Source organism: Schistocerca gregaria, chromosome 2 (genome assembly GCF_023897955.1).
Source record: "Schistocerca gregaria isolate iqSchGreg1 chromosome 2, iqSchGreg1.2, whole genome shotgun sequence".
Classification (NCBI taxonomy): Eukaryota; Metazoa; Arthropoda; class Insecta; order Orthoptera; family Acrididae; genus Schistocerca; species Schistocerca gregaria.
The window spans coordinates 1,045,632,784-1,045,652,874 of NC_064921.1; the positions used below are offsets into that span (position 1 = coordinate 1,045,632,784).

Sequence of the window (20,091 nt, forward strand, 5' to 3'; positions counted from 1 at the left end):
TCTGTTTATCGCCGTGCCGGTTCCCGCGGAACTTTCTTTTAAGCGGCCGACTGCGGCGCTCTTTAGTCTCATGGTCGTCTTTCGGATGCGAAGACATGTCTCAGTCTCAATTACAAACAGACTCGTAGTACAAGGCTCAGGGAGAACTGACTCCAGGTAAGCTACAGCGACGCTCTAACGTAATATAACCGAAATAATTCCATGTGTTGATGCTTCTAGTGCCTTCTGTACGGTAATTTGAAAAGAATGATACAAAGGCGGGGTTCCGTTTCAAGGCTATATTAGTGTACCAAACGACTGTGGGGTTGAACCGGGCAAGCCTACCTGAGAATCTGAACGAATGCGAATTTCGCTTTGAAATTTTGACAGCGTATTCTTGGATAGTTAAGCTAACGATTTATGCAATAAAAAAACGGATTTTTTTGGACCTCCTAATGTGGTTTCCGCTCTTATTGACTTGTTCTTGCCACATGTGCTTGGAATTACTAACCAACCAACTCTGCAGATGAATACTGACGTAATGTTGTTCAGTAAACTATCCTCATTTACCAATAAAAATACCTGCTAAACCCCTGCAGAACTACGCAAACGGTTTATTAGATAAAGTCAGCAACACTATTAGGTGTGTGCTTGTAACGCTGTTGTCTGCATCATCGCTGGACCCTCATACGGGAAAGCAGAAAGACATACACAATGATTTCTCCTTACGTGATCGCTGTCCAATTCCACATACTGTTATAGGGTGTAAATAAATAATAATATATGCTAGTCATACAATGCAGGCGTCTTCTGATATATTTGTTTTATGGGAATTAGGCCGTTGTCCAAATCATTACATCGGTCTAATGTTTGTCTTCAAACGCTGGAGGCATCATTAGAGGCTATATCAATTCAAAAAGCAGCAATAATCACAAACGTGCCCAGAAAGCAGAACTGTTCGTTCATAACCGGGCAACGATCAGTTCGTGACTTCATCGAACCGCTTCCTTAGATGGCAGAGTCGTGCCGGCGTGTGTTATGCGGCTTTATTAAGTAATAAGGCCTACAGCATGTCTAATTTCCATCCTTCTTCACTTCTGTAAAAAGTTGTTTTTCTGTTACGGAATTCCTGTGGCCTCTCTATACACCCTAGTAAAGTAGTGGTTCGATCTTGATAAAGCCATGATATCAGAGTAAAGAATTTGGTGGTCCCTTGCTCCCAATTCATGTTATTCAGCTGCCGATATATCCGTGTTGCCCTGACGACAACTAATCATGTGTTCCTTAAGATAGATGTTAGAGCTTCTTTTTGTAGTGCTCATGAACACATGGCCACGTGCGAATAGATTTTATAGGACGCAGTCGAATGAAATCGTGATTGACGAAAGAAAAGTAAGTAAAATTTTTATTACCTAAAAAGTAATCATCATAACTGTTAATACATTTATCCCACTGTCAGACGAGAAGGTCAGTGCCTTCATGGAAAAATGTTTGTAGTTGCCTTCGGAACCATGACTGCAGTCAGGTATGCATTGCTTCGTCCGAAGCAAATCGACGACCACCAATGTTTTTCTTCCGCGATCCAAAAATATGGAAATCGCACTGGAAGAGATCGGGAGTGCATGGAGGATTTGTAAGGGCTTCCTAGCGAAACTTCTGCAGTGAAGTCGTCAGTATGTGGGCGGGAATTATACTGCAGCAGAATGATTCCCTCCGTCAACATTCTTGGGCGTTTGGATTTGATGACGTGCTTCAATTTTTGGGAAGTTTCCACGTACCACAGTGCATTAAGGGTGGCGCCGTGTTCCAGAAAGACATTTAAAAGCAGGCTCTAATAGTCAAAGAAAATGTTCATCATAACTGTCCCGGAGCTGTCGCGCCCGTTGTAAAGTCCTTTTAGAATCACCCTCCAAATGCTGCGGATCTGGCAAGAGGATAGCGCAATGTCCAAATATTCGTGCACTTTACTTGTTGGCCTAAACGTTGTGGTAGTACCATGTCTTATAGGTTCTTTTTCTTTAGAAGCTCCAGATCTTTTAGAGATTAATGCCGTATTTATCTCTTTGTCAGAGTAGCCGTTTCTTCTTAAAACAGACTGAAGTATACTTGGTGATATTTTAACACTGTGTAAGTAGACTGTTTAGGTTTTTATGTTGGTAACGCTACGTAGCGCCCGTATGAAAATCACTGACTGTGCTGTGCAGTCTGTGGCTGGCAGGACTCATTGTTGGAATATTGGCTTGTGTAGTGTTGGGCAGAGCGCTGGAAACAGCGCGTAGCATTGCGCAGTTGGAGGTGAGCCGCCAGCAGTGGCGGATGTGGAGAGAGAGATGCCAGAGTTTTGAGAGGTTACTATGAGCAGACGATCTGGATGTATGTCCGCCAGAAAAAGGAAATTTGTGAAGGTGGATGTCATGAACTGATAGATATATATATTTGATGACTTTTGAACATTATTAAGGTAAATACATTGTTTGTCCTCTATCAAAATCTTTCATTTGCTAACTATGCCTATTAGTAGTTAGTGCCTTCATTAGTTAGAATCTTTTATTTAGGTGGCAGTATTGGCGCTCGCTGTACTGCAATAGTTCCAGTAACGAAGATTTTTGTGAGATAAGTGATTCATGAAAGGATAGGTTGTTGTTAGTCAGGGCCATTCTTTTATGGGGATTATTGAAAGTCGTATAGCGTTGCGCTAAAAATATTGTGTGTCAGTTCAGTGATGATCAGGATAAGTAAAGAGAGAAATGTCTGAGTATGTTCTGTTTTGCTCAGCTGTTTGAAAATCAAATAATGTAATAGGTTTTCCAGCACTGTCATTTTTAGATTTTTCTAAGGGAACGTTTCAACTGGAAAGGATCTACTAAAATCACTAAGTGCATGTTAGGTTATGATAAGCAATAAGTGAAATATTCAGTTTATCCGTACATAAAAAGAACCCAACTTTAGCTGAACAGGACCTACACTCACAGTTCAAATGTTTGAAGAGACTCTTTCGAACTGACGATGATTACTTTCTATTTCGCTGAAACATACTCATACATGTCTCTCGCGTCAATCAAGCAGTTTACTAGAAACATTTCAAAGCCACTAGAAAAAAATCGCCCTGAAAATGTGGCACCACAAAAAGTATTTATTTAGCTGAATTTGTAAAGCAAGAAGTGTTGCAGGCAATGTGTTCTGATCGACAGTCGGTGCCATTATTGTTATACTATGTATTTAAAACATCTCTAGCGTTACAGCATGTGATTAAAAAAAAGCCAGTTATCTCGGGTATGGAGAAAGAGCTGATACGTAATGCACCATTAAACCGTGGTTATTTTCAATAACTTTGAGCAGCAGCTGTTATTAAAAAGCCAGAAAACGAATCGCAAATAATACACCACAAGAACATAGCGGGAATTACTCAGTGTTTTTCTCTTTATCATACGCTTTCCGTTTTGTTAAGCTACGTTTTACACAGTTACCTCATTAAAAATTATCTAAGTATCGATGTTTTACTATATATCTTCAGAACGCAGATAATGGTCCTTGGGCAATAGATGTAATGATTAAAATACATTCCAGTTACCTGTTTCAAGTTATTATGGAGCCTATGTCTAATAAGAAATAGCTTTCTCGAGACATTTATGTGTAAAAATGATACACGTAAATCGGCGTACGCTACTAATTACACCACTTCGTGAAATAGCCTTCTTAAGAGCTGGACAGAGATGCACCAGGCACATAATTGGAATTAGAGTACTTAGGCGCTATAACAAGTTACCTTGAACGGGAGAAGCTATCCAGAGTTAGGCGTGAATTTAGTGCGTTGCACAGACACGCTGGAAATCAGTTAAAGCGTTTAATATACTTGTCATTTTTTATATTTTCCCTCGTTTCTTAGTTTCTTCGCGACGTAGTCCGTCTGTGCCACTAAATAAAAGGCTATTTGCTTTTTGCCACACGCATTTTGCTTCTTTTTATTTACGAATCCTCTTCAGTGGCCTATAAAACATGTTTGCTTTATGTACTTGTGTATTACAATTACGTTATGTGGCTATTCCAGATAAGTTACTGTATCATAGTTTATTGTGGTTCTTTTATTGTTAAGCAAGAAACAACTTTTTGGAGTGTGAGTTCCAAGAGATTAAATTAGTTTGATTCTGCTTACGATTTAGTGATCTTATTATTCTATGTGGGTCGTCCTGGAATTTTACTTATTTGGTGTGGATAGACCAAGACATCCGCTTTTCAACATTTTTTGAAACATTTCAATTTATCGCTTCATTTCTTTACTGGATAATGGTCATGTGTGTTTGCTGTGTACACTGTTGTCAGCGTCACTGTCTATTTTTCGGTCACCTTTTGTTTATGTTTTGCTGTATGTGTGTAGTTTGATATTCGTTGATTTGTTTGCTTTTTTATGCGTATGCGTGTGGATTGTGTGTTGTGAGATCTGTTTTGTAGACACTCCTGGAAATGGAAAAAAGAACACATTGACACCGGTGTGTCAGACCCACCATACTTGCTCCGGACACTGCGAGAGGGCTGTACAAGCAATGATCACACGCACGGCACAGGGGACACACCAGGAACCGCGGTGTTGGCCGTCGAATGGCGCTAGCTGCGCAGCATTTGTGCACCGCCGCCGTCAGTGTCAGCCAGTTTGCCGTGGCATACGGAGCTCCATCGCAGTCTTTAACACTGATAGCATGCCGCGACAGCGTGGACGTGAACCGTATGTGCAGTTGACGGACTTTGAGCGAGGGCGTATAGTGGGCATGCGGGAGGCCGGGTGGACGTACCGCCGAATTGCTCAACACGTGGGGCGTGAGGTCTCCACAGTACATCGATGTTGTCGCCAGTGGTCGGCGGAAGGTGCACGTGCCCGTCGACCTGGGACCGGAACGCAGCGACGCACGGATGCACGCCAAGACCGTAGGATCCTACGCAGTGTCGTAGGGGACCGCACCGCCACTTCCCAGCAAATTAGGGACACTGTTGCTCCGGGGGTATCGGCGAGGACCATTCGCAACCGTCTCCATGAAGCTGGGCTACTGTCCCGCACTCCGTTAGGCCGTCTTCCGCTCACGCCCCAACATCGTGCAGCCCGCCTCCAGTGGTGTCGCGACAGGCGTGAATGGAGGGACGAATGGAGACCTGTCGTCTTCAGCGATGAGAGTCGCTTCTGCCTTGGTGCCAATGATGGTCGTATGCGTGTTTGGCGCCGTGCAGGTGAGCGCCACAATCAGGACTGCATACGACCGTGGCACACAGGGCCAACACCCGGCATCATGGTGTGGGGAGCGATCTCCTACACTGGCCGTACACATCTGGTGATCGTCGAGGGGACACTGAATAGTGCACGGTACATCCAAACCGTCATCGAACCCATCGTTCAACCATTCCTAGACCGGCAAGGGAACTTGCTGTTCCAACAGGACAATGCACGTCCGCATGTATCCCGTGCCATCCAACTTGCTCTAGAAGGTGTAAGTCAACTACCCTGGCCAGCAAGATCTCCGGATCTGTCCCCCATTGAGCATGTTTGGGACTGGATGAAGCGTCGTCTCACGCGGTCTGCACGTCCAGCACGAACGCTAGTCCAACTGAGGCGCCAGGTGGAAATGGCATGGCAAGCCGTTCCACAGGACTACATCCAGCATCTCTACGATCATCTCCATGGGAGAATAGCAGCCTGCATTGCTGCGAAAGGTGGATATACACTGTACTAGTGCCGACATTGTGCATGCTCTGTTGCCTGTGTCTATGTGCCTGTGGTTCTGTCAGTGTGATCATGTGATGTATCTGACCCCAGGAATGTGTCAATAAAGTTTCCCCTTCCTGGGACAATGAATTCACGGTGTTCTTATCTCAATTTCCAGGAGTGTACTTTCATTTCCTTTTTTCCCCTTATTTGTCTCGCATACGGGAGGACGGTCCAATCCCGCGTCCGTCCATCCTGATTTAGGTTTTCCTTGATTTCCCTAAATCGCTTCAGGCAAATGTCGGGATGGGTCCTTCTAAACGGCACGGCCAACTTCCTTCCCCATCCTTCCCTAATCCGATCGTTGTTGCGAAACACAACCAGCTCTTTACTCACATGAAGTGCTGAACACTACCGATAAAGGATTTCAAATTGATTCTGTATTTCTAAATTTACAGAAGGCTTTTGACACCGTACCTCAAAAGTGACTTGTAATCAAATTGCGTGACTATAGAATATCGTCCCAGTTATGTGACTGGATTCGTGATTTCCTGTCAGAGAGGTCAGAGTTCGTAGTAACTCGCGGAAAGCTATCGAGTAAAACATATGTGATTTCTGGCGTTCCCCAAGATCGTGTTAAGGGGCTTCTGCTTTTCCTTATCTACAGGGTGATCAAAAAGTCAGTGTAAATTTGAAAACTGAATAAATCACGGAATAATGCAGATAGAGAGGTACAAATTGACACATATATGTCAAAAGCTTCCACAGTGCAAAAAATTTAGAAACTAAAAAATTTTGTGTAGAGCAACATATGGAAGCATGTGCCACTGAACTTAAACTAAATGATGGCACTTTCATAATTGTAACAGTGTATAGGTCCGCCTCAGGGAATTTCCAGCTATTTCTAGAAAACTTGGATGCTTTGTTGTGCTATCTGTCAGACAGGGGGAAGCAAATTATCATTTGTGGGGATTTCAATGTTGATTCCCTGAAAGAGTGTAATAGGAAGAATGACCTTTTAGTATTACTCAGTTCTTTCAATTTGAGCTCCGTCATTGATTTTCCTACTCGGATAACAAAGAACAGCAGTACATTGATAGATAACTTTTTTATAGACCAAGATAAGTTTAAGGACATAAATGCTTATCCTGTTGAGAATGGTCTTTCGGATCATAGTGCACAGCTTGTTACAGTACATGACATAGCTCCATGCAGTATAATAAATCAGACTTTCAAAGCAGTGCGTTCAATTAACAATATAAATATTGCAAACTTTAGGGAATGCCTACAGCAGCTAGACTGGGATGAACTGTATAAGGAAACCGACGCAAACTTGAAATATAACTTATTTCACAATACATTTTTAAGGGTATTTGAAAATTGTTTTCCCAAGAAAATAGTTAAACATAATTCCAAGAAAACATATAAAAAACCTTGGCTAACTAAAGGAATAAGAATATCTTGCAACCGTAAAAGAGAACTGTATCTAACAGCAAGAGGGAGTACTGACCCCGAAATTGTTCAATATTATAAAAACTATTGTGCGGTACTAAGAAAAGTTATTAAAAAGTCCAGAAGCACGTGTATCATGTCTGAGATCAGTAACTCTGATAATAAAATTAAAGCAATTTGGAATATTATTGAAAGGGAAACAGGGCAACCAAGAGCACAGGAAGACTTTAGTGCAATAAAACTGAATGACAAGTGCACTAACAAACAATCAGAAATTGAAAATATTTTGAATAATCATTTTTTAAATGTTGTGGAGAAAATAGGATCTAGATCTTCACTAGAAAAGGCAAGGCTATTAATAGAAGAGGCCATACCTGCGCAGTTTGAAACAACTGTAATTCCACCAACCTATCCCTCTGAAATCAGTAAAATAATAAACTCACTGAAAAGTAAAAGCTCTTACGGAATTGATGGCATTTCCAGCAAAGTACTTAAAGCTTGTTCCCCACAGATAAGTAGGATTCTCAGCCACGTATGTAATAGCTCTTTGGAGCAGGGTGTTTTCCCTGATAGACTGAAATATGCCATTGTAAAACCATTGCATAAAAAGGGGGAAACGTCAGATGTCAACAACTACCGCCCAATCTCTCTTCTGACAGCTCTATCAAAAATTTTTGAGAAAGTAATGTATTCAAGAGTAGCCTCCCATATTTGTAAAAATAAAGTACTAACAAAATGTCAGTTTGGTTTTCAGAAAGGCTTTTAAACAGAAAATGCTATATATGCTTTCACTGATCAAATATTAAATGCTCTGAATAACCGGACATCACCCATTGGTATTTTTTGTGATCTCTCAAAGGCCTTTGATTGTGTAAATCATGGAATTCTTTTAGATAAGCTAAATCATTATGGTTTGAGTGGGGCAGTGCACAAATGGTTTAATTCATACTTAACTGGAAGAATGCAGAAAGTTGAAATAAGTGGTTCGTGTAATGTTAAAACAACAGCTGATTCCTCAAACTGGGGTGCTACCAAGCACGGGGTCCCACAGGGTTCGGTCTTAGGTCCTTTACTGTTCTTGATATACATTAATGACTTACCATTCCACATTGATGAAGATGCAAAGTTAGTTCTTTTTGCTGATGATACAAGTATAGTAATAACATCCAAAAACCAAGAACTAAGTGATGTAATTGTAAATGATGTTTTTCACAAAATTATTAAGTGGTTCTCAGCAAACGGACTCTCTTTAAATTTTGATAAAACACAGTATATACAGTTCCGTACAGTAAATGGCACAACTCCAGTAATAAATATAGAATTTGAACAGAAGTCTGTAGCTAAGGTAGAATTTTCAAAATTTTTAGGTGTGTCCATTGATGAGAGGTTAAACTGGAAGCAACACATTGATGGTCTGCTGAAACGTCTGAGTTCAGCTACGTATGCTATTAGGGTTATTGCAAATTTTGGTGATAAGAATCTCAGTAAATTAGCTTACTATGCCTACTTTCATTCACTGCTTTCGTATGGCATCATATTCTTGGGTAATTCATCGTTGAGTAGAAAAGTATTCATTGCACAAAAACGTGTAATCAGAATAATTGCTGGAGCCCACCCACGGTCATCCTGCAGACATCTATTTAAGGATCTAGGGATCCTCACAGTAACCTCACAGTATATATATTCCCTTATGAAATTTGTTGATAGTAATCCAACCCAATTCAAAAGTAATAGCAGTGTGCATACCTATAACACCAGGAGAAAGGATGATCTTCACTATGCAGGGTTAAATCTGACTTTGGCACAGAAAGGGGTAAATTATGCTGCCACAAAAGTCTTTGGGCACCTACCAAACAGCATCAAAAGCCTGACAGATAGCCAACTAACATTTAAAAATAAATTAAAAGAATTTCTAGATGACAACTCCTTCTACTCATTGGCTGAATTTTTAGATATAAACTAAGTAAAAAAAAAACTTAATCATTAGTGTCATGCAATATTTTGTGTAATGTAATTTCTTGTACAGACATCTTTTATTAACCTGACACGTTCCACATCATTACGAAGTGTCGTATTCATGATCTATGGAACAAGTATTAATCTAATCTAAATCTAATCTAATCTAACACATGCTTGGAATGACATGGGGTTTTATTAGAACCAAAAAAATAAAAAAGTTCAAAAAATGTCCGGCAGATGGCGCTTCATCTGATCAGAATAGCAATAATTAGCATAACAAAGTAAGACAAAGCAAAGATGATGTTCTTTACACGAAATGCTCAATATGTCCACCATCATTCCTCAACAATAGCTGTAGTGGAGGAATAATGTTGTGAACAGCACCTCAAAGCAAGTCCGGAGTTACGGTGAGGCATTGGCGTCGGATGTTGTCTTTCAGCATCCCTAGAGATGTCACTCGTACACGATACACTTGCTACTTCAGGTAACTCCAAAGCCAATAATCGCACGGATTGAGGTCTGGGGACCTGGGAGGACAAGCATGACGAAAGTGGCGGCTGAGCACACGACCATCACGAAATGACGCGTGCAAGAGATCTTTCATGCGTCTAGCAATATGGGGTCGTTCTAATAAAACCCCATGTTATTCCAAGCATGTGTGTCAATTTTTACCTCTCTATCTACATTATTCCGTAGTTTATTAAGTTCTCAAATTTATACTGACTTTTTGATTACCCAGTCTATAGGCGATTTAGCAGACAATGTGAGCAGCCGTATTAAGTTGTTTGCAGATGATAGTGTAGTTTATCGTCAAGTAAAATTTATAAAAGGCATCTGTATGGTGCGAAAATTGGCAATGGACCCTAAATAACGAAAAATGTGTGGTCATACACGTCAGAACTGTAAGGAAACCGTCAAAATTTCATTACACGATAAATCGATCAAATCTAAAATCCGTAAATTCAACTACATACCTAGGAATTACAATTAATAACAAATTAAATTGGAAAGAACACAGATAATTTTGTGGGAAAGGTGAAACAAAGTCTGCGTTTTATTGGTAGAGTACACAGAAGATGCGACACATCTGCTAAAGAGACTGCCTTCACTACGCTTGTCCGTTCGCTTTTGGAGTACTGCTGCGCGGTGTGGGTTTCTTATCAGATAGAGTTAACGGAGCGCATCGAGAAAGTTCAGTGAAGGGCAGCACATCTTGTATCATCGAGAAATGGGGGAGAGAGTGTCACGGACATGATACGGTTTTGGGCTGGACATCACTGAAAATAAGTCGCTTCTGGTTGCAGCGGGATCTTCTCAAGTAATTTCAATGACTAACATTCTCCTCCGACTGCGGAAATATTTTGCTGACGCCGACCTTCAATGGGATCATAATAAAATAATCTACATCAGAGCTCACATGAAAGAAATCAGTGTTTTATTTTTTCCGCGCGCTGTTCGTGAATGGAGTAATAGAGAATAACTGTGAACGCGGTTCGATGAACTCTCTGCTAGGTACTTAAGTGTGGTATGCAAAGTATCGATGCAGAGGTAGATGTAGATAAAAATTGTGACGATGAACCAACGTGCTATAAGTTGCGACAACGCATAGTCGCCTTGTGTAGCACGCTGATTGGAGGATTGCCGATTACGATGGTCGAAACCGATTGACTGAAAACATAATTTTTGTTACTCCGTGAAGTGGTATAATTTCAACTGTAAGCAGTTACTGGCACTTCGGGAAGATAAAAATGACGCACTTTGCAGTCTTCCTTCATTTCATCTACCATACGTTCCCCATTTTTGATGCGAAGTTTATCTTTAGTCTTATTTCTGCTACGCTGCTCTAGAAAGAATACGTGAAACAATCAGAAGTGTCATTGTCATTGCAGCACGAGCGACGTTCTTCGATATTAAGCTTACGTATAACATTATGGTGACGACTAGTTTGAACAGTGCATTGAATGGAAAATTATTCGCTGTGCTGAGAGTAACTGACGACTCCTTAACCCCTACAATTCTTCCCCACGTTAAAATTATCGCAGTGGCACTATCAGCTGTGTATAGCACAGAAGAAAAGTGCGTAACGGAGGTCAGAACACTTTTTGGTGAAGTATAACATTGATTCTACCAGTGTGGGCCATTTAACTAATTTCGTATGACTGATGTGTCTAAAAATTTTACAATTTAGGCTCACATCATCCATCGAATATTTATGTGATACTGAAATTCATACCTGCAAAAACAATAAAACGTATAAAGTCTCTGATACCTCTTTCTACACTTGTAAATTATAAAGCCACATTATTCGTAACTATGTGTTTACCAATTGTCACTTTCAAGGTGAAGACTGTCGAATGGTCATCATATACTAAAGCTGCAGTCTCAAATTCATTTCGGGTCCATGCACGAAGTAAATGTCACTAACAAATGGTTCAAATGGCTCTGAGCACTATGAGACTTAACACCTATGGTCATCAGTCCCCTAGAACTTAGAGCTACTTAAACCTAAGTAACCTAAGGACATCACACAACACCCAGTCATCACGAGGCAGAGAAAATCCATGACCCCGCCGGGAATTAAACCCGGGAACCCGGGCGTGGGAAGCGAGAACGCTGCCGCACGACCACGAGGTGCGGACGTCGCTAACAAATGAAGGCTTTTCTATAGCTTGTTTCAAGTGGTAGTTTGCATTGTAAAATGTCCGTAGAATATTTAAGTGTCTCGAGAAGTACAATCAGTTCACAAAACTGTGTAGTACAGAAAAAGCAAAAATGTGCCATTGAGCTTGATGGCGAGCAGTAATCAAAAACTCTGGAAGCGGAAAAAGCCACGACGCTAATAAAAACAGGGCAGCTATTACAGACAGTGAACACTCGCAAAATAATATGAAATGTTCTGTACATGCTGTAACATATGAAGTGTGATTTTATGTACGCTGAAAATAAGTAAAAATTCAAATGAAATATGGATCGTTTATGAACCAGTGTAATTCTTTATTCAGTTTTATAGCAAGTCCCAGAAGGAATGGTCAGCATTCGAAGATATGGCAAGAACGATCTACATCTACATCCATACTCCTTAAGCCACCTGACGGTGTGTGGCGGAGGGTACCATGAGTACCTCTATCGGTTCTCCCTTCTATTCCAGTCTCGTATTGTTCGTGGAAAGAAAGATTGTCGGTATGCCTCTGTGTGGGCTCTAATCTCTGTGATTTTATCCTCGTGGTCTCTTCGCGAGATATACGTAGGAGGGAGCAATATACAACTTGACTCCTCGGTGAAGGTATGTTCTCGAAACTTCAACAAAAGCCCGTACAGAGCTACTGAGCGTCTCTTTTGCAGAGTCTTCCACTGGAGTTTATCTATCATCTCCGTAACGCTTTCGCGATTACTAAATGATCCTGTAGTCCAGTCAAATAGCAGATATACCTTGCAAAAGGAGGAGTAGAAGAGTTTTTTTTAACTCGTTCATACGGTTGGAAAGATTAGAAAACCGAGTTTTGCCAACAAAATTTCGCTTGCTAAAACTTTCTGCAGTCGAAAAACATGGAAAATATCGGCCTTTATTCAGTTTTTAAAAATATGTCAGTTTTTTTCCTCTTACAGCTTTAAAGTCTATTTTCTTTTTTAAAGAGCACAAAATTCTCTCTGAACCTTGTCATTTTTTTCTACTCCCAATATCTAAGGCGCTACAGCGCCTAAAAAATACCAATTTTTCACATTTTGAGCATAGTGTCAAGATATCTTATTTTTGAACACATTTTTTTCAGTTTCTGTTTGTGTAGTATAAATACATTATACATTATGTTATATGTTCAACCACAACGTCAACCGAAGAATGTTTTTTGGATCTACGAATCCTCTCAGCATTCTTTGTGCTACATTTGTCTCCCTCACATGGATACCCATGAAATACAATAGCAAATTGAGGTCCAAAATGACGTTGCAGTTAAGAAACATAGCTTTGGGCTATTGACTTGAAGCAAACATTTCGAGTCCAAGTCACTTTGTGGATAAGGTACCCTCCATGAAGGACAAAAAAATTACTCGGTCCACCTGACTTCACATCTTCCACTGGAACGAAGGCATTGTAGAATGAAGATGCCTTTTTCTGAGAATAGGGACATTGGGTAAGGAGCAAGTTCTTATATCAGGAAGGCTTTTAACTCTTCTTCACTTTGTTTCTTTAAACAAATCCCTTGGAAAAGAGTTAAAGGATCAACAGGAGTAATTTTAGTGCTCCCAGCTTTTACAGAATTGAACGCAGAAAGGAGAGTCACAACTTTATCTACGGAACTTTACATCGTGGAAATTGTCACCAACTATTCTTTTTATGCCTTTTTTCCCCTCTTCGTGACACACATGACAGTTTACATCCTCCGTTCCGACAACACCTCTGCTGATAGACATTATAAAATCACTTTCAGGGAAGGGAGGGTGCACTGAAAACCAATCTCGCAGCGTACGCAAGTCTATGCCATCTCGTTCGATGCTACGACTTTTTGCATATACATGCTGTTCTGATGTTACTGCGCTCACTTCAGAATACGACTCAATTTCTTCACAAATGTTCTGCATGTGAATCATACTCAATGTCCATTTGGTTAACACACTATCCACAATTCCTCGGCCAGAAGTAAGTGCTCCAGAACTCTTCATGGTTCTCATCAATGTTTGTTCTATAGTCATGTCAGAAGGAACCCCTGACCAATACTTTTCTGATCGCCGGATTGTAAAATGACCTTTAGTTGTGAACTTCTCATATTCTGACAAATCCATTTTTTCCTAGAGTCTCAACATATCCTGTAAGTAGAGGTGGCCACTTTTAGCGTACATAAAATGTCCAGCTGAATGGAAGTAGGGAAGCATTTTTCGCACACTTTCAAGATGAAGTTTCCAATTGCCTGATCGATCCGCTTCAATAAAACGGGTGTGAGCAGACTCCCTGCGTTTAGCACTACAATCGATAAGTGTGCTCAGTCCTTTCTTTTTCACATTGCGTCCACCACTCACCACAGTTTTTTCGAAAATGAAACACAAATTCGTGTCAGACATACTCATTTTCGGCACCAAAACATATACTGAATGGAAGCAACTCCAAACTGTAGGACCCATATTGTTGTGTGCTAATACCTGTCAGCGCGCTGTGAACAATCATCACAGATAATCGCCTTCCGCCAGCCAAAGAATAAATACGCTTTTGTCCGCTAAAGAACAATTCCTACATACGTTTTCTTATAACTGATTATTAAAGTCAATCAACTGTAGAAAATGTACGGCACCTGCATGCAATCGTATTACACATTGTAACACAAATAAACTTCACGCAATCCGACGTGAATGCGTTCGTAGTTACTGAATATGATGCTGTTTGTCCTGGCCCTGCAGCAGTGTGAGATGGTAAATTCCAATGAATAACATGATGAGTAATATGTTTATACTACACAAACGGACACTGAAATAACAGCGTTCAAAAATTAAGTAATTTGCCACTTTGCTCGAAATTTGAAACATTGGTAATTTTTGACGCGCTTAGATACTGGGAGTAGAAAAAATGGTAAGAATCTAATTTGTAGAGAATTCTGTGATCTTTAAAAATGAAAATAGACGTCAAAGTGATAGGAGCAAATAAAACTGAGACATTTAGAAAAAACTGAAAAAAAGTCCGTAATTTACGAAATTGTTTGACTGCAGAAAGTTTTCCCGAGAGAAATTTTGTTGGCAAAACTCAGTTTTCTAACCTTTCCAACAATATGAACGAGTAAAAAAAAAATCTTCTACCCCCACCTTTTGCAAGGTACAGGCTTTATTTCTGACAGTTTCACTGGACTACTGTAACGAAGCGCGCTTCTCTCCGTTGGATCTTCTCTCTCTCTCTCTCTCTCTCTCTCTCTCTCTTCTATCAATCCTATCTGGTACGGTTCCTACACCGGTGAGCAGTATTCAAGCAGTGGGCGTACAAGCGTACTGTAACCTACTTTATGGAATTAACTGCTTCCAGTTACTGACCTGCTATACTGTAGCTAAATGAGAAAGGATATTTATTTCTATGTATTCGCAGCACATTACACTTGTCAGCATTGAGATTCAATTTTCATTTCCTGCACCATGTGTCAATTCGTTGCAGATCCTCCTGCATTTCAGTACATTTTTCCATTATTACGACCTCTTGATATGCTACAGCATATTCCGCAAAAAGCCTCAGTGAACTTCCGATGTTATCCACAAGGTCATTTATATATATTGTGAATAGCAACGGTCCTACGACACTCCCCTGTGGCACACCTGAAATCACTCTTACTTCGGAAGACTTCTCTCCATTGAGAATGACGTGCTGTGTTCTGTTATATAGGAACTCTTCAATCGAATCACACACTTGGGCTGATCGTTCGAAGCAAAAAGTTTGCTAAACATGGGCTCTAGAATGCATTCCTTAAGATCTATGAGAACTTGTTCAGCAGAACAGATGTGTTTCTCAGTATCGAAGATACTGTTAGCTGTTAAGGTACGCATTTTAGAGCATACATGTGCTACGCTTTTTTGCTTGGTACTGTGGTTCCTGTCATATCCTGTCGTTGACCATTCCTCCAGGAATATACTGTATTTGTGAATCATTTCTTGGCTTTCGTCTCTAACATATTACATCCTAGCTATTATAGTCGTAAATAATTAGATATTCTGGGCTTAAACATTCTGTCTACAGCTGTAAGTTGATGATGTACAATAAAATCAAGGAGCTAAGATATTTTCAGTGAATCAAGATAATCTAAGGATAATAAATGACTGTGAGAGTGTATGAATTATTAATAAAGCTACTGAGGAGTATTCATGCCGTGAAACAGAAACTACAACGGACAATGACACATTTACATGTATGAGAACGTAAATGGGACAGAGAAACACGAGCAGAATGAAGTACAATACTGTTATGTCGATGGCTTCATAGAATCTGAGGTGCACCCAAAAAAGTTCACCTTGAGCTGAAATCTTTGTTGCATGGTACTAACTATGTTGTTGCTGTCAAACAAATCTCAGTCAGTTAGTGGCATGCTCTGGAAAGATTCTGGCTAATGCACGGTCTTGGTGAGAACTGCTCAGTCGCCTGTATCACGTCACTGGCAGATATTTCTGTACAAACATTTTAGTTTGGCGTCTTGTACGACATTCATTGTCGCAGTTACACCTATCCGTTACCGTGAATTATAGGGTTGTTACTCCATATTATTTGCAGAATTTCTTCCAAAGAAGATACTGTCACAAAATTAAGAGTGACGCCTTGACAACCTGTCACAAATGTCGAACATATACCTGTAGCTTTTGTCAAATGAAAACTAAACTCTGCAGCGAACATTCACCATTACAATATTAATTCAATTACGACTAAAATAGTATGATTATTACTTGCTTGCCGAAGACCTCACTTTTGCTATAAATTAACATTCCTTACAACATATAATGAATGAGATAATTTTTTTACATGTTTATCAAATAGTACATTGGAAGTTTTCCTATCAAAAAACTGTATTTATTGACGTATGGAACCATGTAAACCTCTATATCTGACAATATTATCGTTACCAATACTTTTACTCAAAAAGTCCAAGGCAATCTAATGAAACTTTATTATATGTAATATATTATATTTAGCCATACACTTGTATTAAGAAAACTCTTATTCCGACATGTCAGAGCTCAAACATTTCCTGGAAGCTCCTACTAATGGACATGTCAGTATTCTGATAGAGAAAAAACACAGAAATTAATTACTTTTCATATAAATCACGAGGAAAATCAATTCTCTACTATCTGACAGAGTTTTCTGAAATAGTCTCTAACGCCTCCTAACTATTATATTGCATATAAACTGCATAAATATGTTGTATCCAGAAATGTGGTAAAATAATTCAAAGGAAATATTGTGGTCTATGCAGAATACAATGCAGAGTCACAATTTACTGATGCAACTATTCCTTTGTTTTATTTTTATAGAAATTAAATGATGAGAAGGGATTTAGTCAACAAGCGTTAGTGCTGTACAAAATGACAGGAATCAATAAAAACTTTTAATTTACTATGTTCTGAAAATTTAAGATTCGTGCACTGACGAACTTTACACAGACCTTTCTTTCCCTTAGACAGTTTGATGAACAAAAACTTTAATTATTCCATAATGTCCATAATCAATAATCATGTATGTGGTCCCAACAATGATATAAAGATTACTTTCAGTACATGTATACACAAACCTGACAAAATCCCTCCAGTACATAAGCAAGCAACGGCTGCATGCAACAAAAAAGGCAAATTACCAAAAATTCTCGATGAATGCCAAAATATTGTAGCGTCACCACAGTTTAAGATAGGGAAGTTAGATTTGGTGCAGTATTTCAGAGTGCACAAGTTACAACTGGGTGCGGGTCGGATTGTAGTAAGTTATGCTGACCACCGGTTGCAAAGTGGAATGAAGGCCACAGGGGCCATCGAACCATTGAAGAGAGTAAATGCAGTCGTTTGCATGTCGCAAGCTTTAGGCAGAAGGGGCACACTTGCGCAACCGGGGTGTGGGGCGTATGTGACTCGGAGCGATGCATTAGCGAAACAGAGGTGCGCAGCCGAGTATAAATAGGTGTGGTTTTCTAACGATATTCATTTCAAGTGTGGCAGCTCTCCTGGACGGCGGGGCGTGTCACACTCCCGGCGACACACGGCAACAGATGGGGCGACAGCGTCCCAGTCCACGGCGGGTCGTCGGTTCAACCCTCTGAGGCCGAAGCGAGGTCTGCAGGCAGCCAGAGCGGGCCAGTCTTCGCCTTGCTACCGCGGGCAGTCGTCTTGGCTCCCGAAACACGTCGGAGACTTACAAGGCGAGGGCCGCAGTTTCGGACGCTGGAACAGGGGCGGTCATTGCCGCCACATTCCCAGCTATGCCAGCCGAGGAAGAAGCAGCAGCGCGGCCGGCCTACAGCTCCCAGCGGAGCAGCGTGGAGTCAGGGAGGATGGTGCCTGCTGAGTCATCTGCTAGCGCAGCCATCTTGACGTAATTGGAACTCTACAGCTGGCGTACAAGGCTGGCTCGACACAGTGCGTTGCGCAGGCTGCTGGGGTGCTACCTCAGCAATGCGTTGCCTGTGTTGCGGACCGAGGTCAACGAAGCTCTGTAGTGGAAAAAATAAATCATTTGAAAAGCTCGGACGAGTTTTAATACGGCACCTCCTGGCACCCATCCACAACGATATTCTCTGTCGTTACTAGCACAGTCAGCGCAAGCTGCAGCCTCTCCCGACGTGGCCACTCTGGTTATGACTACTGCCGACAACTGTTCGTCTGCTCTCTACCACTCGCAATAATAATACCTCAGACTCAGAGTTTATGTATGCACACAACCAGCAGATTCAGAAGCCAACTTAAAAAAAAAGAGTATCAACATCTAACTTTCATAACCTCCATCCTCAATTTTAAGAATTTTGTGAGGTGCTTCTTGCCTAACATGTTGGGAAGGAGAAAACGCAAATTTCTTACACAATAAAGCTGAGAATAATATAATCAGATGTCTTCCAAAAATGATAAAATACATAAACATTAGCATAGATTACATAAGTTATGTACATAATAGGAAACCTGATGAGCTGTAAAATGTAGTCAGGAAAAATAATATATAAGTATCATCTTGTGCATGAGAGCACTCACATCCTCGTAAGATGATAGCACTTCATACGACAGGATAACAAAACGTTATATAGTTCTCCAAGAGTGTAAAAATGTCCTTCAGTTACATAGATACAAATATTACATAGAACGGCAAAAAGAAAAAAAAAACAAATATACGTGTATCATTGAGCAGGTAATCACTCGTATCTGCATGACATTGGCCGTAGTTCATTTGACAAAATAACAAAATGTTATTTATAGTTATTCAGTAGAGTAAAAACCATCTAACAGTAGAGAACCAGGGGCATAAACACTTGTTTTAGGTACAACAGACTCTGGGACAACTCACACAATGTCCACTGACAACTACACCGAAATGTTCTAGTGTGTTACTTCTTTTCATATTCAGTTAAAGATACTCTCATGTGCCGACTATAAGACCACGCTAAAACTCACTTAAATCTTGATAACATCCGATTGTAGATACAGTAACCGATCTGACAACTTCGCCAGACACTTGTTGTCTCATGTAGGCATTGCCGAGTGCAGTGCCGTGTTGTGCCTGTTTACGTATCTCTGTTTTTGAATAGGCATTCATATACCAGTTTCTTTGGCGCTTCAGCGTATATTACTTTATACTACGCCATGTGCAGTAAGCTATGCACACTCCACAGATACTGCTACTCTACGCGTGACGAAGCTGCTGTTATCGTTTTGCGCGTTTGTTTCTACATCTACATCTACAGTTACGTGATTACTCTGCTATTCACAATAAATTGCCTGGCAGAGGATTCAATGAACCACCTTCAAGTTGTCTCTCTACCATTCCACTCTAGAATGGTACGCGGGAAAAACGAGCATTTAAATTTTTCTGTGCGGGCCCTCATTTATGTCAATTTATTATGATGATCATTTCTCCCTATGTAGGTGGATGCCAGCAGAATGTTTTCACAATCGGAGGAGAAAACTGGTCATTGAAAATTCATGAGAAGATCCCGTCGCAACGAAAAACGCCTTTGTTTTCATGATTGCCACTTCAATTCAAGTATCATGTCTGTGACACTATCTTCCCTATTTCGCGATAATAAAAAAAACGAGCTGCCCTTCTTTGTACGTTTTCGCTGTCATCCGTCAGTCCCATCTGATGCGGATCCCACACCGCACAGCAATACTCCAGAATAGGGCGGACAAGCGTGGTGCAAGCAGTCTCTTTAATAGACCTGTTGCACCTTCTAAGTAATCTGCCAATGAATCGCATTCTTTGGTTTGCTCTACCCACAATATTATCTATGTGATCGTTCCAATTTAGAGTTATTTGTAATTGTAATCCCTAAGTATTTAGTTGAATGTAGAGCCTTCAGATT

At 40.5% G+C, this 20,091-nt stretch overlaps 1 protein-coding gene across 2 annotated transcripts; it reads left to right on the forward strand.

Moving 5' to 3' along the window:
* The first annotated feature begins 61 nt into the window (after positions 1 to 61).
* On the forward strand, positions 62 to 18,260 carry LOC126335569 (uncharacterized). Of its 2 annotated transcripts, none has more exons than XR_007564892.1 (2): positions 62 to 156; positions 17,736 to 18,260. XR_007564892.1 is itself a non-coding variant. In XM_049998998.1 (2 exons), exons 1-2 carry the CDS (start codon positions 71 to 73, stop codon positions 18,087 to 18,089), a joined length of 432 nt encoding a protein of 143 aa, XP_049854955.1. In that variant the 5' UTR covers positions 62 to 70; the 3' UTR covers positions 18,090 to 18,260. The 2 variants fall into 2 exon arrangements, 1 of the variants encoding a protein (XP_049854955.1); XM_049998998.1 differs by having other exon boundaries at positions 17,744 to 18,260.
* Positions 18,261 to 20,091: the final 1,831 nt, after the last annotated feature.

Bases quoted from the DNA above. Each gene is read 5' to 3' on its own strand.
- LOC126335569 (XM_049998998.1), top strand. From the start codon at position 71: ATGGTCGTCTTTCGGATGCGAAGACATGTCTCAGTCTCAATTACAAAC. The intron at 157-17,743 runs GTAAGCTACAGC...CAAGTGTGGCAG, and splicing joins TCAGGGAGAACTGACTCCAG to CTCTCCTGGACGGCGGGGCG.